Below are 27,211 nucleotides of genomic sequence, written 5' to 3'. Positions count from 1 at the left end.
GCTGCAGGGAACACACTGCAGGGGGTCACAGAAAGTGATTGGTAAGCTGTTCATTAGAAAGGTGACAGCTTGTGGAGTGTACAACCACTTGCTGCCACAACCATAAGCAGTACAGTGGTCGCAGTAAAATGGTTAAATACATAGTATACTATGACTGGAATGAAAGGGGTTTCCCAAAGGTGGAATCTTTTGTTGGGAACAAACGAAAGCATATTTCCTCTATTAAAATGAAGAAGTTTGGTCAGCCATATGAAATTACTTTCTCTTACAAACAGATTCAGGATTAGATTTAAGAAAAACAAGCAACTGGGATATAAAAATTGTTTCACTATTAATTAAATCCTGGAAAAAACTTCTCTAAGAATGGAATAATTAGTAAATTGTCATTAAGATTTATGTATGCATTTTTTTTAGATCATGCTAAATGTAGTACGTTCTTCCTGCATATAAAGGAAATAGAACATTTTGGGTTCTATTTTTAAAACATTAGTTGTAACAAGAGTAATCCCTATGATCATCAGCCTTTTCTAAAGGCCAAAATGTGACATAATGTATTTTTTCATGGATGTATTTAAAAAAATATACTGCATTTTGGCCACTTGATGTAGCTGATAATCAAAGGGATTACTCTATTAGAGAAATTACAGCATGTAAGACATCTGTCCAACAAATTTTTTATAAGTAGACCCCTTAGTGTCTAAGGGTTATACCAGCTCACAATAAGCACTGATTTGAGAGATATTTGAAAATAATGAACAAGGCATATATCACTATTGCAAGCTATAATACAAATGTATAAATCTTATGATATATGAATTTTGTAGGATTAGAACATTTTGGAATTAATTTACCACAGTGGCTCGAGAAACTAAATGAATAATGGGCTGTATTCTAATTTGAGAAAATTGTGTTTTTGATCTACAGTTGCAAGAAAAAGTATGTGAACCCCTTGGGATTACATGGAGTTTTGCATGAATTGGGCATAAAATGTGCTCTGAACGTCATCTAAGTCACAACAATAGAAGAACACAGTCTGCTGAACATAATACTACACAAACATTAGATGTTGCCATGGTTTAATTGCACATAACATGTAAACATTCACAATGCAGGGTATATATCACATATATTTCTGGGTAGGGGACGCACACGAGCTGCGTGCGCTCCCTACCCGCACCACCGATCTGTCGATCACTGGGTCCCGGCCGGTGATTTCCGCCGATCTCCGACGGGGAGGAGAACTGTTTTGTTTACTAACAGTTCTCCTTCCTGTCAGCTCAGACACACTGATTTGGATGGCTGTGCACAGCACAGCCATCCAAAGCAGTGTACTTACATTGAAGCACACTGACACCACCCCCTATGTAAAACACTCCCAGCACACAGTTAACCCTTTGATCGCCCCTGTTAATGCCTTCCTGCCCAGTGCCATTAGCAGAGCGTCAATGCTTTTTTTTTAGCACTGATCACTGTATTGGTGTCACTTCTGATGTCAGTGACACCAAGTCAGTTCCCCCCAGTGTCAGAATGTCTGCCGCAGTCCCGCAATATAATGATCGTCACCATTACTAGTAAAAAAAAATAAAAAAATTCCAGTATCTATACCGCCATTTGTAAATGTTAAAACTTTCACATAAACCAATTAATTTACATGTATTGGTATTTTTTTTAGCAAAGACAATTGGCAGAATACATTTTGGCCTAAATTTATGATGAAATTTGATTTTTAAATTTTTTTACTGGAAATGTTTAATAGCAAAAAGTCAAAAGTATTGTTTTTCTCTCAAAATTGTCGGTCTTTTTTTTATAGCGCAAATAAACCCCAAAACGCACAGGTGATCAAATACCACCAAAAAAAGCTCAATTTGTGGGAAAAAAGGACACAAATTTCATTTGGGTGCAGCATTGCATGACCGCGCAATTGTCAAAGTAACGCAGCTGTAATGCAAAAAATGGCCTGGTCAGGAAGGGGGGTAAATCCTCTGGAGGACAAGTAGTTAAAGTCACTGTCATTTGTCAACCCCCCAGGTCTGTTGTGCTGCACAAAATTTATAAATATCACTTTAACATTTCTAATAAACTTTAAAAAAAGTAAATAGAGCAATGTTTTGTAACAACACAAAGCTCCACCCACATGCGCCCTAAACATAACCCCTTCTATTTCTTTTCCCTCCTAAGGCTCCGTATGGGTTTTTGAGGGACAACACACATAATACTGTTCTGGCTTCTGAAGTAGTGCTGCCTAATGACTACAAGGAAAAGTTATCTACAGAAGAGAGATTTTATCTCTCAGAAACTGTGAGTAAATGCTCTCACATATTATTATCATCACAGCTCAGTAATACCCCTGCCAGACAGAAACATGGCATCTCACGTTCTTCGGCAGGTCACAGCGTCACGTCCAGTTACGTAATGACGCTGCCTGTCACGCTGTCAGGATGACGCGGTACTCGAAGATGCCCAGGCCGAGCTCAGCGTTGAACGTTTCCCGACACTGACCGTAGCCGGCTTTGGAGGTCGGGATGGCGGAGTCGGGGCAAGACGTCCCCATGGACGGTGAGTGAGCCCTCGGCATTGGCTTTTGTATATGTGGTTTTCCATGAGGGGGTGACAGACAGGCTTGGGAGAGTTGGGGGCCGTGCAGTCCTCAGCAGTGGCTGGATGGAGTGCTGGAAGCTAGGGGAGGACACGTGAGCACCCGGGGTGTGATGACAGGCCTGTGTATGGAGCAGTCCCGCTACATGTGCTGCTTGTATAATGAGTGCACACACCCTGTCTGACATCTCATGTCCTGGAAGACTGCCTGGGACACCACTGGGGCTTCCACTTCTCACCTGTCCTATAGTTCCCCAGTGATCCCCGATCTCACCTGTCCTATAGTTCCCCAGTGATCCCCGATCTCACCTGTCCTATACAGGTGAGATCGGGGATCACTGGGGAACTATAGGACAGGTGAGATCGGGGATCACTGGGGAACTATAGGACAGGTGAGATCGGGGATCACTGGGGAACTATAGGACAGGTGAGATCGGGGATCACTGGGGAACTATAGGACAGGTGAGATCGGGGATCACTGGGGAACTATAGGACAGGTGAGATCGGGGATCACTGGGGAACTATAGGACAGGTGAGATCGGGGATCACTGGGGAACTATAGGACAGGTGAGATCGGGGATCACTGGGGAACTATAGGACAGGTGAGATCGGGGATCACTGGGGAACTATAGGACAGGTGAGATCGGGGATCACTGGGGAACTATAGGACAGGTGAGATCGGGGATCACTGGGGAACTATAGGACAGGTGAGATCGGGGATCACTGGGGAACTATAGGACAGGTGAGATCGGGGATCACTGGGGAACTATAGGACAGGTGAGATCGGGGATCACTGGGGAACTATAGGACAGGTGAGATCGGGGATCACTGGGGAACTATAGGACAGGTGAGATCGGGGATCACTGGGGAACTATAGGACAGGTGAGATCGGGGATCACTGGGGAACTATAGGACAGGTGAGATCGGGGATCACTGGGGAACTATAGGACAGGTGAGATCGGGGATCACTGGGGAACTATAGGACAGGTGAGATCGGGGATCACTGGGGAACTATAGGACAGGTGAGATCGGGGATCACTGGGGAACTATAGGACAGGTGAGATCGGGGATCACTGGGGAACTATAGGACAGGTGAGATCGGGGATCACTGGGGAACTATAGGACAGGTGAGATCGGGGATCACTGGGGAACTATAGGACAGGTGAGATCGGGGATCACTGGGGAACTATAGGACAGGTGAGATCGGGGATCACTGGGGAACTATAGGACAGGTGAGATCGGGGATCACTGGGGAACTATAGGACAGGTGAGATCGGGGATCACTGGGGAACTATAGGACAGGTGAGATCGGGGATCACTGGGGAACTATAGGACAGGTGAGATCGGGGATCACTGGGGAACTATAGGACAGGTGAGATCGGGGATCACTGGGGAACTATAGGACAGGTGAGATCGGGGATCACTGGGGAACTATAGGACAGGTGAGATCGGGGATCACTGATCCCCGATCTCACCTGTCCTATAGTTCCCCAGTGATCCCCGATCTCACCTGTCCTATAGTTCCCCAGTGATCCCCGATCTCACCTGTCCTATAGTTCCCCAGTGATCCCCGATCTCACCTGTCCTATAGTTCCCCAGTGATCCCCGATCTCACCTGTCCTATAGTTCCCCAGTGATCCCCGATCTCACCTGTCCTATAGTTCCCCAGTGATCCCCGATCTCACCTGTCCTATAGTTCCCCAGTGATCCCCGATCTCACCTGTCCTATAGTTCCCCAGTGATCCCCGATCTCACCTGTCCTATAGTTCCCCAGTGATCCCCGATCTCACCTGTCCTATAGTTCCCCAGTGATCGCTGTTCTCGGATCTCACCTGTCCTATAGTTCCCCAGTGATCGCTGTTCTCGGATCTCACCTGTCCTATAGTTCCCCAGTGATCCCTGATCTCACCTGTCCTATAGTTCTCTAGTGATCCCTGTTCTCGGATCTCGCCTGTCCTATAGTTCTCTAGTGATCCCTGTTCTCGGATCTCGCCTGTCCTATAGTTCTCTAGTGATCCCTGATCTCACCTGTCCTATAGTTCCCCAGTGATCCCTGATCTCACCTGTCCTATAGTTCCCCAGTGATCCCTGATCTCACCTGTCCTATAGTTCCCCAGTGATCCCTGATCTCACCTGTCCTATAGTTCCCCAGTGATCCCCGATCTCACCTGTCCTATAGTTCCCCAGTGATCCCCGATCTCACCTGTCCTATAGTTCCCCAGTGATCCCCGATCTCACCTGTCCTATAGTTCCCCAGTGATCCCCGATCTCACCTGTCCTATAGTTCCCCAGTGATCGCTGTTCTCGGATCTCACCTGTCCTATAGTTCCCCAGTGATCGCTGTTCTCGGATCTCACCTGTCCTATAGTTCCCCAGTGATCCCTGATCTCACCTGTCCTATAGTTCTCTAGTGATCCCTGTTCTCGGATCTCGCCTGTCCTATAGTTCTCTAGTGATCCCTGTTCTCGGATCTCGCCTGTCCTATAGTTCTCTAGTGATCCCTGATCTCACCTGTCCTATAGTTCCCCAGTGATCCCTGATCTCACCTGTCCTATAGTTCCCCAGTGATCCCTGATCTCACCTGTCCTATAGTTCCCCAGTGATCCCTGATCTCACCTGTCCTATAGTTCCCCAGTGATCCCTGATCTCACCTGTCCTATAGTTCCCCAGTGATCCCTGATCTCACCTGTCCTATAGTTGCCCAGTGATCCCTGATCTCACCTGTCCTATAGTTCCCCAGTGATCCCTGATCTCACCTGTCCTATAGTTCCCCAGTGATCCCTGATCTCACCTGTCCTATAGTTCCCCAGTGATCCCTGATCTCACCTGTCCTATAGTTCCCCAGTGATCCCTGATCTCACCTGTCCTATAGTTCCCCAGTGATCCCTGATCTCACCTGTCCTATAGTTCCCCAGTGATCCCTGATCTCACCTGTCGTATAGTACCCCAGTGATCCTTGATCTCACCTGTCCTATAGTTCCCCAGTGATCCCTGATCTCACCTGTCCTATAGTTCCCCAGTGATCCCTGATCTCACCTGTCCTATAGTTCCCCAGTGATCCCTGATCTCACCTGTCCTATAGTTCCCCAGTGATCCCTGATCTCACCTGTCCTATAGTTCCCCAGTGATCCCTGATCTCACCTGTCCTATAGTTCCCCAGTGATCCCTGATCTCACCTGTCCTATAGTTCCCCAGTGATCCCTGATCTCACCTGTCCTATAGTTCCCCAGTGATCCCTGATCTCACCTGTCCTATAGTTCCCCAGTGATCCCTGATCTCACCTGTCCTATAGTTCCCCAGTGATCCCTGATCTCACCTGTCCTATAGTTCCCCAGTGATCCCTGATCTCACCTGTCCTATAGTTCCCCAGTGATCCCTGATCTCACCTGTCCTATAGTTCCCCAGTGATCCCTGATCTCACCTGTCCTATAGTTCCCCAGTGATCCCTGATCTCACCTGTCCTATAGTTCCCCAGTGATCCCTGATCTCACCTGTCCTATAGTTCCCCAGTGATCCCTGATCTCACCTGTCCTATAGTTCCCCAGTGATCCCTGATCTCACCTGTCCTATAGTTCCCCAGTGATCCCTGATCTCACCTGTCCTATAGTTCCCCAGTGATCCCTGATCTCACCTGTCCTATAGTTCCCCAGTGATCGCTGTTCTCGGATCTCACCTGTCCTATAGTTCCCCAGTGATCGCTGTTCTCGGATCTCACCTGTCCTATAATTCCCCAGTGATCCCTGATCTCACCTGTCCTATAGTTCTCCAGTGATCCCTGATCTCACCTGTCCTATAGTTCTCTAGTGATCCCTGTTCTCGGATCTCGCCTGTCCTATAGTTCTCTAGTGATCCCTGTTCTCGGATCTCGCCTGTCCTATAGTTCTCTAGTGATCCCTGTTCTCGGATCTCGCCTGTCCTATAGTTCCCCAGTGATCGCTGTTCTTGGATCTCGCCTGTCCTATAGTTCCCCAGTGATCCCTGATCTCGCCTGTCCTATAGTTCTCCAGTGATCCCTGATCTCGCCTGTCCTATAGTTCTCTAGTGATCCCTGTTCTCGGATCTCGCCTGTCCTATAGTTCTCTAGTGATCCCTGTTCTCGGATCTCGCCTGTCCTATAGTTCTCTAGTGATCCCTGTTCTCGGATCTCGCCTGTCCTATAGTTCTCTAGTGATCCCTGTTCTCGGATCTCGCCTGTGCTATAGTTCCCCAGTGATCGCTGTTCTCGGATCTCGCCTGTCCTATAGTTCCCCAGTGATCCCTGATCTCACCTGTCCTATAGTTCTCCAGTGATCCCTGATCTCACCTGTCCTATAGTTCTCTAGTGATCCCTGTTCTCGGATCTCGCCTGTCCTATAGTTCTCTAGTGATCCCCGATCTCACCTGTCCTATAGTTCCCCAGTGATCCCCGATCTCACCTGTCCTATAGTTCCCCAGTGATCCCTGATCTCACCTGTCCTATAGTTCCCCAGTGATCCCTGATCTCACCTGTCGTATAGTACCCCAGTGATCCCTGATCTCACCTGTCCTATAGTTCCCCAGTGATCCCTGATCTCACCTGTCGTATAGTACCCCAGTGATCCCTGATCTCACCTGTCCTATAGTTCCCCAGTGATCCCTGATCTCACCTGTCCTATAGTTCCCCAGTGATCCCTGATCTCACCTGTCCTATAGTTCCCCAGTGATCCCTGATCTCACCTGTCCTATAGTTCTCCAGTGATCCCTGATCTCACCTGTCCTATAGTTCTCTAGTGATCCCTGTTCTCAGATCTCGCCTGTCCTATAGTTCTCTAGTGATCCCTGTTCTCGGATCTCGCCTGTCCTATAGTTCTCTAGTGATCCCTGTTCTCGGATCTCGCCTGTCCTATAGTTCTCTAGTGATCCCTGTTCTCGGATCTCGCCTGTCCTATAGTTCTCTAGTGATCCCTGTTCTCGGATCTCGCCTGTCCTATAGTTCTCTAGTGATCCCCGATCTCACCTGTCCTATAGTTCCCCAGTGATCCCCGATCTCACCTGTCCTATAGTTCCCCAGTGATCCCTGATCTCACCTGTCCTATAGTTCCCCAGTGATCCCTGATCTCACCTGTCGTATAGTACCCCAGTGATCCCTGATCTCACCTGTCCTATAGTTCCCCAGTGATCCCTGATCTCACCTGTCGTATAGTACCCCAGTGATCCCTGATCTCACCTGTCCTATAGTTCCCCAGTGATCCCTGATCTCACCTGTCCTATAGTTCCCCAGTGATCCCTGATCTCACCTGTCCTATAGTTCCCCAGTGATCCCTGATCTCACCTGTCCTATAGTTCTCCAGTGATCCCTGATCTCACCTGTCCTATAGTTCTCTAGTGATCCCTGTTCTCGGATCTCGCCTGTCCTATAGTTCTCTAGTGATCCCTGTTCTCGGATCTCGCCTGTCCTATAGTTCTCTAGTGATCCCTGTTCTCGGATCTCGCCTGTCCTATAGTTCTCTAGTGATCCCTGTTCTCGGATCTCGCCTGTCCTATAGTTCTCTAGTGATCCCTGTTCTCGGATCTCGCCTGTCCTATAGTTCTCTAGTGATCCCTGTTCTCGGATCTCGCCTGTCCTATAGTTCTCTAGTGATCCCTGTTCTCGGATCTCGCCTGTCCTATAGTTCCCCAGTTATCGCTGTTCTCGGATCTCGCCTGTCCTATAGTTCCCCAGTGATCCCTGATCTCGCCTGTCCTATAGTTCCCCAGTGATCCCTGATCTCGCCTGTCCTATAGTTCTCCAGTGATCCCTGATCTCACCTGTCCTATAGTTCTCCAGTGATCCCTGATCTCACCTGTCCTATAGTTCTCTAGTGATCCCTGTTCTCGGATCTCGCCTGTCCTATAGTTCTCTAGTGATCCCTGATCTCACCTGTCCTATAGTTCCCCAGTGATCCCCGATCTCACCTGTCCTATAGTTCCCCAGTGATCCCCGATCTCACCTGTCCTATAGTTCCCCAGTGATCCCCGATCTCACCTGTCCTATAGTTCCCCAGTGATCCCTGATCTCACCTGTCCTATAGTTCCCCAGTGATCCCTGATCTCACCTGTCGTATAGTACCCCAGTGATCCCTGATCTCACCTGTCCTATAGTTCCCCAGTGATCCCTGATCTCACCTGTCCTATAGTTCCCCAGTGATCCCTGATCTCACCTGTCCTATAGTTCCCCAGTGATCCCTGATCTCACCTGTCCTATAGTTCCCCAGTGATCCCTGATCTCACCTGTCCTATAGTTCCCCAGTGATCCCTGATCTCACCTGTCCTATAGTTCCCCAGTGATCCCTGATCTCACCTGTCCTATAGTTCCCCAGTGATCCCTGATCTCACCTGTCCTATAGTTCCCCAGTGATCCCTGATCTCACCTGTCCTATAGTTCCCCAGTGATCCCTGATCTCACCTGTCCTATAGTTCCCCAGTGATCCCTGATCTCACCTGTCCTATAGTTCCCCAGTGATCCCTGATCTCACCTGTCCTATAGTTCCCCAGTGATCGCTGTTCTCGGATCTCACCTGTCCTATAGTTCCCCAGTGATCGCTGTTCTCGGATCTCACCTGTCCTATAGTTCCCCAGTGATCGCTGTTCTCGGATCTCACCTGTCCTATAGTTCCCCAGTGATCCCTGATCTCACCTGTCCTATAGTTCTCCAGTGATCCCTGATCTCACCTGTCCTATAGTTCTCTAGTGATCCCTGTTCTCGGATCTCGCCTGTCCTATAGTTCTCTAGTGATCCCTGTTCTCGGATCTCGCCTGTCCTATAGTTCTCTAGTGATCCCTGTTCTCGGATCTCGCCTGTCCTATAGTTCTCTAGTGATCCCTTTTCTCGGATCTCGCCTGTCCTATAGTTCTCTAGTGATCCCTGTTCTCGGATCTCGCCTGTCCTGTAGTTCTCTAGTGATCCCTGTTCTCGGATCTCGCCTGTCCTGTAGTTCTCCAGTGATCCCTGTTCTCGGATCTCGCCTGTCCTGTAGTTCTCCAGTGATCCCTGTTCTCGGATCTCGCCTGTCCTGTAGTTCTCCAGTGATCCCTGTTCTCGGATCTCGCCTGTCCTGTAGTTCTCTAGTGATCCCTGTTCTCGGATCTCGCCTGTCCTGTAGTTCTCTAGTGATCCCTGTTCTCGGATCTCGCCTGTCCTGTAGTTCTCTAGTGATCCCTGTTCTCGGATCTCGCCTGTCCTGTAGTTCTCCAGTGATCCCTGTTCTCGGATCTCGCCTGTCCTGTAGTTCTCCAGTGATCCCTGTTCTCGGATCTTGCCTGTCCTGTAGTTCTCCAGTGATCCCTGTTCTCGGATCTCGCCTGTCCTGTAGTTCTCCAGTGATCCCTGTTCTCGGATCTCGCCTGTCCTATAGTTCTCTAGTGATCCCTGTTCTCGGATCTCGCCTGTCCTGTAGTTCTCCAGTGATCCCTGTTCTCGGATCTCGCCTGTCCTATAGTTCTCTAGTGATCCCTGTTCTCGGATCTCGCCTGTCGTATAGTTTTACAACAACCACTGTTTTCTGATCTCACCTGCCCATAGTTCTACAATGGTTACCGTTCTCTGATCTAACTTGGCCCCACAATTCTAAAATGATCCCTTTTCTCTGATCTCACCTGGCTTTACAGCTCTACATTGATCACCATTCTGTGATTTCACCTTGCCCTACAGTTCTACAATGATCACTGTTCTCTGGTTTTACCTGGCATCATAGGTTTACAATGATCACCATTCCCTCATTTCTCCTGGAACGCACGGTTCATCAGTGATCACCAGGGATGAGTTCAGGGGTGTTAAGAGGATAGTCTGAACTCACACGAGATTGGAGGTCATTGCAGAACTATACGTTTCAGGAGAAATCATGGAATGGGGAATATTGTAGAAATATAGGACCATGAGAGGTTAGAGATATGTAGTGATTGTAGAACTGCAGGGCCAGGAAAAAAATATGTTGATCTATGTAGAACTATATGACCAGGCCAGTTTAAGAGGTGGGTGGATGACGTTTCGATTTCCACCTCAGCAAATCGGAGGAAGTCTTGTACTCATTCAGAAAATATACGGCTTACTGTGAATGGCTGAGTAGTAGTCGCCCCTGCTCTATTTTGTTCTGGAAGTGAGATGGGAAGTCCCTGTCAAGGTGCCAGAATACAGTGCTGTATTCTGTATGCAGCTATTTCTACATACAGTTTATTCAGCGCTGATAGCCACTGCATGTGTTAGTGAAGGTAATAGCTTGTTTGGACCAAGCCGTTTTAAAGTGACAGCTGGAGCTCGGCTTTAAAGTGGTTGTAAACTTCTGACATTAGATATGCACATCCCTCTATAGTGTGTAGTTGTCTATCAGCACTAGGTGTCATTTCTATCTGCAGCTTTGTCTGCTGCTTCTCAGTCACTTCTGATAAGTTTTCCTAAAACCAATAGAAAAATGGTGACAGGGAGGGACCTCCAGCAAATTGACAGCCTCCGCTCTGTTCCAGTGAGCTGTGTGGAGGAGGGTGTGTTCCTTCTCTCCAATTAGCTCTCAGAGCTCTCCTTACTGAATTTGCAGTGTGTAACTTCAGCTCTTCCCCTTTTTTCTGAACTCTCAGACAAGCACTTTGAATAGATGAAGAGAAGACTGCAGATAAACAGGTTCAATTTATGTAGGGGGATTTTTTTATTATCTCTGTGTATAACTTGAGGCTAGTCATTCACTGGGCATATGTAAGAGTTTACAACCAGGAGGGGGCCAAACTTCCGGCTCACTTCGCCACGGTGAACTGAGCCAGAAGTGGGAGCGGGTACCTGTCAAAAACAGGTATCCGCTCCCCCCAAAAGGTGCCAAATATAGCAGTGGAGGGGGAGAGGAGGTAAATAAGCGGAGCTTCCACTTTTAAGTGGAACTCTGCTTTAAGTGCTCATTTTGTCTAGGGGCTCAGGGATAAGCTGTACATACCCTATCCTCCAGAAAACCACGCTCCCCCACATCCAGCAGTGTACTGTGCCTGCCATCCTCACGTACTGAGCCAGTCTGTGGGCGTGATGACGTCTGGAACAGTCCGTTCATAAGACTAGTGGGGGGGGGGGGACTGCAGGGACTGGCCTTGTGCTCGGGGATCAGCTGGTAAGGTATATCTTTACATTTAGAGCCCCTAGATAAAAACGAGCATTTAAAGGTTAAGTTCACCTTTCGTGACATGTTACACCCATATTTGGGCTATAAACTGTAACATGTTATGATCAGACTGGCCCCCACTCCGTTCTGTGACTGCTAGCGGGGGATCTTCTCCCCCCTCGTTAGCTATCAAGTTAAAAAAAGACTTGGCCGTGTGGGGGCTTCACCTATCTGGCCGCATCACTCATTCACAGTATTCGAGAATGAGAAAACTACAAGTCACGGCAGCCTTTGCGGCTGGCAGCTTGTAGTTTTCAGTGAACTACCATGGTAGTTTATTGATCCTTCCTGTCAGAAGTATCAGCTTGCTCATATGAGATGTACGAGCAAGTAGATATACTTGGGAGACCTGCATGGCACCAGTGATTTGTGTGCTGCTCCCCCTACATCCCCCCCCCCCCCAATACTCACCTGAGCCCCCTCTCGATCCAGCGATGTGCATGGGAGCCTTGGCAGTCCCGGGTCTCTCTCCCTCGATGGCTTCAACTGCTCTCAATCACAGCCAGTGATTGAATGAGGAGAGGGTGTGGCCGAGCACGCACCAGTGCCCCGATAGTAAACGGCTTGCTATTGGGGGCACTGGTTAAGGGGAAGGAGCCAGAAGCATTGGCTGGGGACTCGAAAAGAAGAAGATTGGGGCTGCTCTGTGCAAAACCATTGCACAGAGCAGGTACAGTGGGGAAAATAATTATTTGATCCTCTGTAGATTTTGTAAGTTTTCCCACTTACAAAGAAATGAAGGGTCTATAATTTTTATCATAGATGCATTTTAAATGATAGAGACAGAATATCAAAGATATAGAAAAAACACATGATATAAATGTTATAAATTGAGTTGCAGTTCAGTGAGTAGAATAAATATTTGATCCCCTACCAACCAACAATAATTTTGGCTCCTACAGACTGGCTATGTGCTCATGTGGTACACATATTAGTCCTGTCAATTTAGGAAGGTGCTCTTAAGGACAACTCGTTATGTTTATAAAAGACACCTGTCCACAGAAACGCTTTCTTCCATTCAAACCTCACCATCATGGGCAAATGACCAAAGAGCTGTCAAAGGACGTCAGGGACAAGATTGTAGACCTGCACAAGGCTGGAATGGGCTACAAGACCATCAGCAAGAAGCTTGGTGAAGAAGGAGACAACCATTGGACCAATTATTTGCAAATGGAAGAAATACAAAATAACCATCACCCCCCCCCCCCCCCCCCCCCCGATCTGGAGCTCCATGCAAAATTTCTCCTCATGGGGTAAGGATGATCATGAGAAAAGTGAAGGATCAGCCCAGAACTACACATGAGGAGCTTCTGAACAATCTCAAGACAGTTGGTACCACAGTCACCAAACAAACCATTGGTAACACAATACGCCACCATGGATTTAATTCCTGAAGCGCCCGCAAGGTCCACCTCCTCAAGAAGGTACATGTACAGGCCTGTCTGAAGTTTGCCAATGAACATCTAAATGATTCCAAGAAGGATTGGGAGAAAGGACTGTGAACAGATGAGACCAAAATTGAGCTCTTTGGCATTAACTTGACTCGCCATGTTTGGAGGAAGAAAAATGCTGACTATGACCCTTAGAACACCATCCCTACAGTCAAGCATGGAGGTGGAAACATTATGCTTTGGGGCTGTTTCTCTGCTAAAGGTTACAGGCTGACTTTGCCATATTGAGGGGCCAATGGACGGAGCCATGTATTGTAAAATCTTAGAACCTTCTTCTCTCAGCCAGAACACTGAAGATGGGTAGTGGATGTGTATTCCAGCATGACAATGACCCGAAATATACCCCCAAGGCAACAAAGGAGTGGCTGAAGAAGAAGCACATTAAGGTCATGGAGTGGCCTAGCCAGTCTCCAGACCTTAATCCTATAGAAAATGTATGGAGGGAGCTGAAACTTCGAGTTGCCAAGGAACCCCCTAGAAACCTTAAGGATTTAGAGAAGATCTGTAAAGAAGAGTGGACTAAAATTCCTGCTGAGATGTGTGCAAACCTGGTAAGCAACTGCAAGAATAGTCTTACCTCTGTGCTTGCCAATAAGGGTTTCTCCACCAAGCACTAAGTCATGTTTTGCTTGGGGATCAAATTTTTTACTCATTGAACTGCAACTCAATTTAAAACATTTGCATCATGTTTTTTTCTTAATTTGTGGTTGATATTCTGTCTCTATCATTTAAAATACACCTTTGATAAATTATAAACTCTTCATTTCTTTGTGAGTGAGAAAACGTAAAAAATCAGCAGGGGATCAAGTAAATATTTTCCCCACCGTAAGTGGGGTGTTTGTTATTGTAAAAAAAAAACAAAAAACCCTGAACGTTTAATATTGCTTTAACCACTTCAATACCTGGCAGTTTTACCCCCTTCCTGCCCAGGCCAATTTGCAGCTTTCAGCACTCTCACTTTTTGAATGATAATTGTGCGGTCATGCAATGCTGTTCTCAAGCTAGATTTTTATCATTTTCTTCGCACAACTAGCGCTTTCTTTTGTTGGTATTTATTCACCATTGGGGTTTTTATTTTTTGCTAAATTAACAAAAAAAAGACCGTAATTTTTGAAAAAAAACCTCATTTTTCTTTTTCTGTGTATAAAATTTAGTAAATAATTGTTCAAAGATTTAGGCCAAGATGTATTCTGCTACATTTCTTTGGTGAAAAAAAAATAAATCAGTATTAATTATTTAGTCTGTAGGAAACTTATAGAGTCCACAAACTATTATATATCTGAAAATCGATCAATCTTGAAGTACAGTCTAATTTCTTGAGACCCAAAAATGTCAGGACAGCACAGTCTGAGGTATTTAGTAAGAGGCATGGCTAGTTTTTTGAAGTTGTAATTTTTTGTCAGAATTTTTGGAAAATGAAATTAAAAAAAAAAAAGAAAAAGTTAACTTTTTTTTTTTTTTTTTTACATACTGTCACCAGTGCAGTACAGCATCATCATATAAATAGTGTGGCAGTGATCAGGGACACTGGTAACAGTACAAAAAATAATTAAAATAAATTATTTTTTTTATTAAATATTTTCTTATTTTAAGATTTTTTTTTTCCTAACACGCTGTGACCAGAGTAGTATAATGTTACCAATTTATCAGTGTTGTGTTTTTTTTTTTTTTTTAACATATTATGATTGCTTATAGCAAAGAATTGCTTTGCCATAAGCAAGCATTTAACTGGCCACAGCTAATCACAGGACACAAATGGGCTCTGATTGGCCTAGTCTGTACATGTGATCACTGTGACCAATCACAGCTAGTGACACAATTGTATACAATGGATGGCATGAAAAAGAGCCATCCATTGTTTACAATTGTCATGTGTCCTGATGTGATTGGTCACAGCAGGTCACATGGTACTGGTAACGGGCTGGTAAACAGATCTGTCATCGGCTGTGTCTGAGGTACACAGCCGGTGACAGATCTCTCCACATCGCTGCCCCGCGAAGGACGTCATATGACGCCCACCCAGATCGACTGACTATTGGCCAAGCAGGAATAGGTTAAAGTGGTAGTAAACTCGGTTTTTAAAATTTTACCTACATCCAAGCTTATAATAAAGCTTACCTGTAGGTAAGATTAATATCTCCTAAATGTGCACCGTTTAGGAGATGTTCTCTCTTTATAAGCCAGCGCATGCGTTCTGAAGGAACGGCATACCTACGCTGTTCCTTTAGCTGTGTGCCGTGGCCTGGGACTCCTATGCGCAGGAGCAATGTCATCGCTGCCCGGCCTGTCAGATGGCCAGAGCTCGCGAACCCGGAAGGAAGACCGGGTGAAGATGGAAGCCTCTGCAGCTGTGACAGCGGGCCGCTGGAGGACTCTGTTTTAAGGTAAGCTTTACATAATGTGGTGTTGTGTGATGTGCACTAGCAGCACATTATGACATTACCTTGCAGGGGACTTTTTTTTTCTTTCCCACAGTTTACTATTGCTTTAACAGCAAGGTTAAATTCCCAGGAAGTTAAAGTGACATATTTGTTGCATGTCTTGTGATACAGGCATTCATTTATGATGCCACTGATAATATGTTTAGGTGTGAGGTATAGAATCGTAATCTTGGACAGGCTGAACCTGTCTGAATCTGCATCTCCTTAAGCAGCATATTTGGGTAATGGTGACGAGTATGACTGTTATCCAATCCTTTACCCAGTAATGACAGTGTTCCATGTTTGTCATCTTGTCTTGGCTTTGGTTATCATGAACCCGTGTAATGTGATCTAATAAAGTTGTTTATAATAAAAAGTATGACTTATCTAGACTATGTTTTTCTGTTTGTCAGTTTATTGCCCATAGTTTCTGGTGCCTTCATGCTTTTCGCTTCTCATGAATAATATCGTTACAATGCAGCACCATAAGGGCTTCTGCACACGGGTGGTTAGGCCTACACGCCTTAAAAAGATGGGCGTTCAGGGGTGATTGGAAGGCACAGGTGTAGAGTACTACCTGCTGCCAGCAGTCTGTCAAAATCAGTGACTGGCTGCAATAGGTAATAGCTGTACGGGGCTTCATACTCTTCCAAGCAGTACTTGAACAGAGGGCAGAAAGTCTATGTTCAGAGTATACGTTCCTGTACGTGAGTGTGAGACGTACAGCCACTGTGTATTTCAGCTTGTCATTGATTTTGAGGGTTTGCTGGCAGTGAGCTATACACTGCCCCTATGCCTCCTGGATGCCCCAAAACATTGTTTTTTACGCTGTTCAATCCAGTTGGCCTGTGTACATGAGCCCTAAAAGGTGATAAGTAATTCAAATTTAAGGCATTGTTTTCATTCAAATGTTTTTGTTTTAACTAGGTAGTAGTGTAGTTGTATTCCCTGTGTTGTTTGTTGGCCTTACCTTGTAACGATTGGCTCACATATTGTGGCTGCAGTTTGTAATGTCATGGCTGATCGATTTCCTTATGGCACATGTGTCAAACACAAGGCCCATGAACTAAATCTGGCCCACAAGGCCATTTCATGTGTGGCCTTCACACCACCTCTGCAGTTACACCAACCCCCTTGTCTCAGAAGAAGCAGTGGAGAGGAGAAAAGAACTCCCGAGCCAGATTCTGTGCAGCCATGGAGAGGCTCATCTCAACCACCCCCCCATCTCAGCAGTCATCTGCAGAGAGGAGGGCAGGACTCCTCCTACAGATACTGCGCCTCTCTGTGCAGTCCCAGCAGCAGAAGGTAAGGGGGGTGCACTGTGATGTAAGGGAGGTTGGGGGGCTCTTGGCATCTGATGTTTGGGGTAGGGGTGCTCCCATCTTTTTTATAAAAAAGATGGAGGTGCTTCTTCCTCTGGTCGATTCACACCCTCTACCCTTTCTTCCTTTACACTCTCTTCTTATCCCACTCCTTGGTCAATTTAGCAGCCTTTTCAAGGTCCATCCAACTCCCTCCCTCCTACTCTCATTTTATTCTTGTGTCTACCTTCCTCTTTCCATTCCCACAGGACTTTCTATTTCTACAGCTTTACTGGCCTTGATCTTCCCATGCCTGCCTAAAAGGTCAACGACCATCTTGCATTTGGAGTGCTCACACAATTCTAGAACAGTCAGTACTACAGCTGTACCTTTCCCATAGAGCACTACTTTCAACTCACCCAATTCTAGACCAGATTGTACTACAGCAGTGCCTTTAACATAGGACACTACTTTCTGGTACAATCATTTTTTATTGAAGCTTAAAGGGCATAATAGAGTATACACATGAAACGTGAGTTGCTCGCAGGGGACCGTAGCGGTCAAGTATACAAACGGTTATAAAATACATACGTTTTTTGAGTTGTATGAAACAGTCAACTGCAGCCAATGCTGGGAATGACAATGAGTATCTGGGCACAAAGACCTAGGACTAGATATAAGAGAAGGAGTTAAGGGGGGGGAGAGGGAGGAGAGAGAAACGTAGGGGGAGAGGAACAGTAGAGTAGCAGAAGAAAAAAAAAAAGGGCAAAGCAGGATTAAGAAGAGGAGGGGTTTTCTGGGGGCCAGATAACTCGCTGTGGCAGCCTGGGGCACTCAAAAGTTGGGTCCACCATGGGCTCCACACTTTGAGAAATTTGCGGTGGTAGTCATGGAAAATACTGGTCATCTTGTGAACCATTAGGCTGGTTAAAATGCTCTTCACTTCTGCGAACCAGACTGAGAGTTTCTTCCAGGCCCTAGCTATAGCACATTTGATGGCTATAAAGAGCATAGGACACTACTTTCACAATCCTTCAATTAAGTTCTGTATTCTGTACTGTTGGAACTTTAACTTTATTCTGTCTAACATTTGAAGCAAACTTAAAAAAGTAGGGCATTCCCCCCTCCCCCATTTATACTTACCTTGATGGATGCAGCATCAGTCCCCCATCAGCTCTGTGTGTGAGAACGCAACGATCACCTGATCGCTGAGTTCTCACAGCCGCTCTGAGCAAAGAGCGGTGATTGTTAGTCACTGCTGTCTGCTCTGCACCTCCCCAGTGCTCACTGAATCTCTGCGCTGTGGAGGGGGCGGGAGTGGCTGGCTCAGGCTCTCAGCAACTCACTGATAGGCTGAGCCAGGTGCCGCTCCAGACTCTGGGTGGATCCCGACTTTAAGGTCAGGATCTTTCCCCAGCCTGGACCGGCTGAATGACGTCAACCAACAGCGGACGTCAACCCTCTGTCAGCTGAGCACTGGTCACTGAGTGATCCACAGGAAAAGTACAACCAGAAGAGCTTTGGCTGTACTTCTCCTTTTGATCTTTGAAAAACAAAAACACTTATGTCTTGGCTGTGTGAATAGGTATATAAACATTTTTTAATAGATTTTCTTTTCTAGTTTTACAAGTTGTTAAGAAAACTAATCAGAGGCCGTTGAAAAGGAAAACATCCATATTTCATACAGTATGTCAAATGACACCAGCCCTCTAGTTTCTATGGGTAGTAGCTCAATACTCACTGTAGTTGTGCTTTTATTGGGTGACCAGTATTTTTTACATATCACAGACAATGAAGGAACAGGGCTTTGTCCATAATAAGCACTTTAAAACTGGGATTAAAGTACACTATATAACATCATGGTAACAAAGTAAATGCAGAACTTGCAGGTAATGCAAAACCAGTTCTTTAGATGCATATACACTATCAGTGGTGTGAAAATTTTTGAAAAAGCTACTTTTCCAGGGAATAATTTGGTGTCCCAATCTACTTGCCCCTCATGACAATCTACTTGTCCTGTTTTTTTTAACCAAAACCGTATTTAAATCTGCTTTAAGTATTGTCTGGGGCTTTTTAAAAGAAAAGGGGCTTTATGGCGATTTAACCTCCCTGGAGGTATTCCTGAGTGTAGCTTGGGGTAAAATTTCAACACCACAAGCGGTAACCCCGAGCTATACTTGGGAATACCTTGCAGCGTTGCTCCGGGATCCCTTCTGCACTTACCTTGTCCTGTGCTCCCACGATGTCCCCCCTGCAGTGTCCCCGGCAATGTCCTCCGGCGGATGCCGGCATCTGTCTTCTGGGTTCCGTTCCCTGTGACATCAGGACGTACGTGGATGGAACTGACAGGAAATTTAAAAATGTCAAAAAGTGACATTTACTAAATACACTAAAATTACATAGTAAAATATTACTGTATCAAACCATTTCACATACATTTTGTCCCTAGTGCTTTGTCCTGTGCCCTGCCTGCATATTTACTGTTCTTTCTGCCTGGAAACTGGAAAATGTCCAAAAAGCGTCCCTTTAGGTCAAAAGCGGTTTTAGACCAGCTAGAGAACAGCGATAGTAAATCAGAACCACTTGCAGAATTGAGTGATGATTCGTGGGGAAATTTGTCTTCAGACACTGAAAACGATTTTGCGACTTTGCTCAGTGATGTGTGAACTTGGCGCTATATTTCAAATTTCAGTGTTTTTGGTTTGATAATATTATTGAATTAAATTTATTATATTATTTTTTATGATTATTTATTAAATTATAATTTATGATTTCGTGTTTAAAATTTTAACATACCCGGGATGGTTACTAGACTCCTATTCGGACAGATTTCAGTGAGTTACTCCTAAGAATTACAGGCCTACAATTAAAAAAAAAATTATATATTTCCAAGCAAAAAAATGTACTGCTTTGAGCACAGAATACTGACATAATCAGACCGCTAGGGAGGCTACACGTTTAATATTTTTAACATTGTGCTGTTTATCTCCTCACTTCCCTTCCTGTCCCCAGCACCGCACCTGAGGACTAGCAAAGAGGAAAGAGACCTTGCAGTGCAATCTTTTAAAAAAAAAAAAAAAAAAAATTTTTGCTTTTAACGTTTGTTTTTTTTTATCACATAGTGGACAAAAAGTCCCCTATGTGATGATTTTTTGGTGACAGTTTCTCTTTTTTGAGACATCCAGGGTCTAAAAGACCCTGCATGTCTGCTCTGTACTACACTGAATGTAATGCAGTGTACATCGCACCGCATTACATTCTTTCCCGGCCTCGATGACCCGGAAGTGATGTCAACAGGGACCCGGAAGTGCACAGAAGTCGGCAACTGCAGAGCCAATTGCTAAGGACTTCCAAACTCTGTGTGGCCTTCAGATTAGCACAACAACCGTGTGTAGAGTGCTTCATGGAATGGGTTTCTATGGCTGAGCAGCTGCATCCAAGCTTTACATCAGCAAATGCAATGCAAAGCGTCGGATACAGTGGTGACGTGTTCTCTGGAGTGACGAATCTCACTTCTATGACTGGCAATCGGATGGACATGTCTGGGTTTGGCGGTTGTCAGGAGAATGGTACTTGCCTGACTGTAAAGTTTGATGAAGGGGGGATTATGGTGTGGGGTTGTTTTCAGGGGTTGGGCTTGGCCCCTTAGTCCCAGTGAAGGGAACTCCTTAAGGCATCAGCATACCAAGTAATTTTGGACAATTTCACACTCCCAAATTTTTGGGAACAATTTGGGGATGGCCCCTTCCTGTTCTAACATGGCCTGACCTAAACTCTATAGAACACCTTTGGGATGAATTGGAGTGGAGACTGCGAGCCAGGCCTTCTCGTCCGACATCACTGCCTGACCTCACAAATGCACTTCTGGAAGAATGGTTAAACATTCCCATAGACACACTCCTAAACCTTGTGGACAGCCTTCTCAGAAGAGATGAAGCTGTTATAACTACAAAGGGTGGGCCAACTCAATATTGAACCCTACGGACTAAGACTGGGATGTCATTAAAATTCATGTGTGTGTGTAAAGGCAGGCATCCCAATACTTTTGGCAAAATAGCGTATGTGCATCAAATGAGAGCCTGAACATAGCCCTAAACCTAAACTTTAGAAAAGGAGAAAAATGGGCATTCGTGATCTTCTATCACAATATGACGTTTGCTATCTTTGTAACATCCCTATTTTCCCATCTGAAGCTATGGTCATCAGCAATGCCTGTGAGGGTGAACAGCCCTGCAACTGCTCCGTTTATGTGCATGTGACCACTCATCTATTTGACTCTGGTAGCTTACATCGTGACATGTAGCGTCAGGGTATTGGCATTAGAAACTCTGGTTTCAAGACAGCGCTCAACACCTGTCAACTCCACACTTCCTCCATTTAAATTTTTTAGGTTGTGAAAAACACTGCTCAATATTATACCTATAAACTTACCGACAGAGGAATTTTTGTAAGGAGGGTTCATGGGGAATGTAGTGCAGAGGCCAGCTGTCCAAAATGTGACATGGTCAGTACTATTAACTCCCTCCTGTTATCTAGCGGTTGTAAAAGGCAGCTGAAGGTCATGTGACTGAGGGTTAAAGTATAACAAAATGTTTTTTTTTTTTTTTTTTATAGTTTTGGATAGAGTAGAGAGGGATTAGAACACCTGTCGGGTTTTTATTGCTATCTGTGTCCCCGTTCGGAAGATTCACTCTGTTTATAATTAGTGAAAGTTAAAAAAAAATAAAAACTTTTGGGTTGTCCGTAGAAAAGTGATAGAAGGGAAATCTTCTAATGGGGACAGTAGTTATGGTGACCTGGGGGTCCTTATGAGACTCCCTTTAATTTGCAGGGTTTTCCTCTAGCTTCCTGTTGTGGCTGTGGGACAGGAAGTGAAGGTAAATCTCCCCAATGGGACAAAGAGGCCAAAAACTAAACCTTACAGTTGTTGTAACTCTCCTGTACTTTATCCAAAAAAAAAAAAAATTGCCTATAGTTCTACTTTAAGGTAAACAAATGGGGCTGTTCAAGCACCTTTTTTAAAATAATATGCCAAAAAATTTGACTGGGGGAGGAGGATAGCAGAGCTTTTCTTTTCTTTTCTTTTTTTTTTTTTTTTAAACTGTGCCAGAGATATGGGGAAACCTGTGCTAAGAGAGATGACCTCCTTCTAAACCTTTTTTTTGTTTGTCATGCTGATCTGCTGGTAAATCTAATGGTTTCAACCTCACTTTGAACTCTTTGGATGCAAGCATGCCCCAAGTGAGTGACAGTTATCTCTATTGCTAAGTTATTAAGTGTTCTTGCATGGCAAGACCACTTACTGTTATCTCACATATATATTCTTATTATTATAGCCAAATTTGCCACCCTAACTCCTCCCACAGTTTTTGCAATACATAGACGGTAATATACGGAAACGTGTGGATTGTTCCCGATTGGTGTGCTATTACTTTGTGGAACGTTTCACCGAATGGTTCACGAAATATCGCCTTTTTTGTGGTGAAATTGGTCCCATAGGAATGAATGGTGCAATGTTCAAAATTAGAGTGGGAGCTGACAAAAGCTAGAGTGTGAGCTGAAAAATCAGGACATGATTTCTAAACTGCCATCACTCTCTCATTTACAAGGCCACCTACACAAATCTTATATCAAAACGTTCAGCTATCCCTGCTGCCACTAAAAATGTCCACAGCTAAGCCATAGTCCTGATAGTTTTCACAATGTGACCATTTGTTTGCAACTCACGCCGCCCATTGACATTCATTGAAACTCCACTCTAGCCACCTCAAATTTGAAGGGTAATTTCTAAACTGCAACTGTGCCTTCATTTTTAATATTTCAGAGACATACTATGCATCAAAATGTAGGTCTGGGTCTTGTGATTCTCACAATATAAAGCTCTTCGGTGTAGGATTTATAATTTTTAAACTACAACCGTTTGAAGATGGCAACCGCCAGTGAAGTGAGCAAGTTGGAGCAGTTTGTTTTTAACCGCTCTTCTCTGCCCTTGCTGTAGAGTGAGTTGCCATAGGAACCCAGGTGTGTGAGCAGACAGCAGAGTGACAAGCCACTCCACCCGGTTACTCCGCCCACTCCAGTTGTAGACTACTGGTGGAGGCAAGAACACTTCACACAATTTCCCCAGAAATTGTAGCTTTTCTAGTTGGTACTATGATGTTTGATGCTAATTCTAAAGGCAAAGCTATCGGCAAACTTTCTTGATGCTTCTAAAATCCCCCTCACTTGCATTTTGGGGGATGTTAAACATAAATCTTATTTAGAGTGCCGTCACTTTAAAGAAGCTGCTATCAAGCTTCTGCAGGCCTTGACAAATCCCAAGTAGTGCTGAAACTTTCAAAAGGTCCTCTGTTAGCTTGTCTAGAGTGACAGTCGGCACTCCCAAACAGATTTAGCATCCCCAGGCTGGAGCAGAAGGTTTCTTTGAAGGCTTCAGGAAGGTTGCCTGAAGCTTGCTGAAGGCTATGTAACCTCTTAGTGTGCAAGTGCTCTCATTCAGGATGATGTCCATGTGTAAATGTAGACGTGCACTGTATTTGTTCATACTGCTTGCTGCGTTTCTGCTGGTAACCACGTCATTTTCATACTAATATTGTATGGTTCTTTAACTTTTATGCAATTTTTTTAGCTTTGCGTATTGCGCTCTATATACAGTCAGCTGGAAATTTAGTGAATAAAATGTTATGTTGGGAAATTGATTTTCCTGGAGTTCAAAGTGCTAGTAGAATTTTTGGGTGAATACCATGTTTGTATGACATATGATAGTGTTCTTTTGTATTGTCGTAGAACACCAATTCATTAGCAGTTGAGTTTCAGTATATTGGCCAGCCTGAACTGTGCTGGTTATTGTGGTCAACACCTACTAATGTAGATGATGGAACTTCAGCTAGTATTCCTTTGAAATGTGTAACTATCGTGTGTTCCCATCTCTTCATCAACCAGTGGAGAAGAGACATTTGGCAGGTCAGGTGAAGTTTGACAGCACAGATGTGTGAATGTTTATAGACACTTTGTGTATCAAATCCTGTTTGTATACTCCTTTTACCTTCACTATCCGTTTAGAGTGGAATATTGGAATACATAGGATTACTGGAAGCTACATCCTTCTCTACATGTGTTGCTATAGACGCTGCATGGTCTGTGCTAATATATTGCAAATTAATTAAAATGATAAATCCAGTGATCTGAGCATTAAGTAACAAATCATCAGAACATGAACATACTGTAAATCAAAATTAAAATGGTGTTTTTACCATCACTTTAATAAAGCAGAATTAGACTACTGGAATCTTCTATATCGTTTATATCCATGCTATATGAGATCAATGAACATCGATATGGTCACTTAAGTGGGAAACAGGATATAAACGTCTAGGAGGACCACAAGTCTCAGATCAACCTTCAGTACTGTACATCGCATATGACTCTTAAGAATCCATACTTTCTAGTGAGTGAATGGGCACATAGGAGGGGATCACCATAATTTGCACAGCCACTAAAGGACCATCATGGATAATGCTAGAGGATTGCACAGTTGTCATAGTTTGAGTGAAGAAGCACATGATTTATGGACTCGTATCATTTTGATTTATAGTATTGTCATGTTCTGATGATTTGTTACTTAATGGTCAGATCACTGGGTTTTTAATTTGAATTAATTTAAAATATATTAGCACAGACCAGGCAGAGTGGCTATAGCAACACATGTAAATTAAAGGTACAGTTGCAAGAAAAAGTATGTGAACCCCTTGGGATTACGTGGAGTTTTGCATGAATTGGGCATAAAATGTGCTCTGAACATCATCTAAGTCACAACAATAGAAGAACACAGTCTGCTGAACATAATACTACACAAACATTAGATGTTGCTATGGTTTAATTGCACATAACATGTAAACATTCACAGTGCAGGGAGGAAAAAGTATGTGAACCTTTGGACTTAATAACTGGTTGACCCTCCTTTGGCAGCAATAACCTCAACCAAACGTTTCCTGTAGTTGCAGATCAGACCTGCACAACGATCTGGAGTCATTTTGGACCACTCCTCTTCACAAAACTGTTTCAGTGTAGCAATATTCTTGGGATGTCTCGTGTGAATCGCTCTCTTAAGGTCATGCCACAGCATTTCAATGGGGTTGAGGTCAGGACTCTGACTGGGCCACTCCAGAAGGCGTATTCTGTGCTGTTGCAGCCATTGTTTTGTTGAATGACTTGTATGCTTTGGGTCATTGTCCTGTTGCATCACCCATCCTCTGCAGAGCTTCAGTTGGCGGACAGATGGTCATATGTTTTCCTGCAAAATGTCTTGATAAACTCTGGAATTCATTTTCCCATCAATGACAACAATCCGTCCAGGCCCTGAGGCAGCAAAGCAGCCCCAAACCATGATGCTCCCTCCGCCATGTTTTACAGTGGGGATGAGGTTTTGATGTTGGTGTGCTGTGCCTTTTTTTCTCCACACATAGTGTTGTGTGTTCTTCCCAAACAACTCAATCTTGTTTCATCTGTCCACAGTATATATTGCCAGTAGTGCTGTGGAACATCCAGGTGTTCTTTTGCAAACTTCAAACGTGCTTCAATATTCTTTTTGGACAGCAATGGCTTCCTCCGTGGTGTCCTCCCATGTACTCCATTCTTGTTTAATGTTTTCCTTATTGTAGATGTGTCAACAAAAATGTTAGCATATGCCAGAGATTTCTGTAGGTCTTTAGCTGACACTCTGGGATTCTTCTTTACCTCATGCAGCATTCTGCGCTGGGCTCTTGCAGTCATTTTTACAGGACAACCACGCCTAGGGAGAGTAGCAACAGTGCTAAACTTTCTCCATTTGTAGACAGTCTGTCTTACCGTGGACACATGAACATCAAGGCTCAAGGAGATACTTTTGTAACCCTTTCCAGCTTCATGCAAGTCAACTATTCTTGATCGTAGGTCTTCTGAGAGCACTTTTCTGCGAGGCATGGTTCACATCAGACAGTGCTTCTTGAAACCAGTAAACCCAAAACAGGTGTGTGTTTTCTAAGGGCAGGACAGCTGTCAGCAACACATCCAATATCATCACACTGATTGGAGTCAAGGTTGGCTCACTCCTGGCTCCAATTAGCTCTGGGAGAAGTCATTAAGCTAGGGCCTCACATACTTTTTCCTCCCTGCACTGTGAATGTTTACATGTTATGTGCAATTAAACCATGGCAACCCTTTCCAGCTTCATGCAAGTCAACAATTCTTGATCGTAGGTCTTCTGAGAGCTCTTTTCTGCGAGGCATGGTTCACATCAGACAGTGCTTCTTGAAACCAGTAAACCCAAAACAGGTGTGTGTTTTCTAAGGGCAGGACAGCTGTCAGCAACACATCCAATATCATCACACTGATTGGAGTCAAGGTTGGCTCACTCCTGGCTCCAATTAGCTCTGGGAGAAGTCATTAAGCTAGGGCCTCACATACTTTTTCCTCCCTGCACTGTGAATGTTTACATGTTATGTGCAATTAAACCATGGCAACATGTAATGTTTGTGTAGTATTATGTTCAGCAGACTGTGTTCTTCAATTGTTGTGACTTAGATGATGTTCAGAGCACATTTTATGCCCAATTCATGCAAAACTCCACGTAATCCCAAGGGGTTCACATACTTTTTCTTGCAACTGTATATCACCATAATAGAGCTGCAGCTGGTCACTATTTCGACTAGGGAGTATTTAATCAGTCCTAAGCACAGGTGTATAAAACATATTACATCCTTCTCTAATCTGCAAATGCTTTTAAGTGCTACCTCTTTTTACATTTTTTTCTGGAAAAAGCTTCCAGCGGTACCTCTTATTTGAGAGTCTTGAAATATAGCCAGTGTCTAGATGATTAGAACTGAGGGCCAGCTTCATTTCCTGGGAGAGCAGAATTTACCTGGATGGTTATTCGGTCAGGTGACATTTCACAAATGGCTGGTTATGTTCTGCATTCCTTTGTTGTTGTGGAGGAAAATATTACCATGAAGCCTACACTAATTGTAACTGGAATTTCGTGTGACACTTCATTCCTGTTCTCTGCACAGTTCAGGTTGCAGGACCATCCTCTTTCATACACGGGTTTCACAATTTATAAACGCCTAAATACACTTTTGCTCATTCATAAGATAGCATGTTTTACATAAAAAATAAAAAGTCTACTGCGATTTTCAGTAGTCAGCAGTCATAGAGGAAGGAAATCATTGTCCTGTCTTCTGACTGCTGTCAAAAATATGACATGGACAGAAGGTAAAACTACAGAGCATAGCAAATAACTTCAAATTGCCCGAGATACATGTAGTGTGGATCAT

At 44.6% G+C, this 27,211-nt stretch overlaps 1 protein-coding gene across 3 annotated transcripts in view; it reads left to right on the top strand.

Moving 5' to 3' along the window:
- Positions 1–2,404: 2,404 nt before the first annotated feature.
- The window catches only part of RABEP1 (rabaptin, RAB GTPase binding effector protein 1), a 101,321-nt gene continuing 76,514 nt past the window's right edge, over positions 2,405–27,211 (top strand). For 2 of the 3 annotated variants that reach the window (XM_089678504.1, XM_089678503.1), the window contains exon 1: positions 2,405–2,556. In XM_089678504.1, coding sequence (XP_089534630.1) covers positions 2,523–2,556 — 34 coding nt within the window. In that variant the 5' untranslated portion in view covers positions 2,405–2,522. The remainder of the gene's footprint in view (positions 2,557–27,211) is intronic. The other variant, XM_089678505.1, reaches the window with a different exon arrangement.

This window comes from Staurois parvus, unplaced genomic scaffold, assembly GCF_062004578.1.
Source record: "Staurois parvus isolate SC_StPar_1 unplaced genomic scaffold, SC_StPar_1.0 ptg000206l, whole genome shotgun sequence".
Taxonomy (NCBI): Eukaryota; Metazoa; Chordata; class Amphibia; order Anura; family Ranidae; genus Staurois; species Staurois parvus.
The sequence above is the reverse complement of the archived record's forward strand: the minus strand, read 5'-3'. Positions and strand labels throughout refer to the sequence as shown.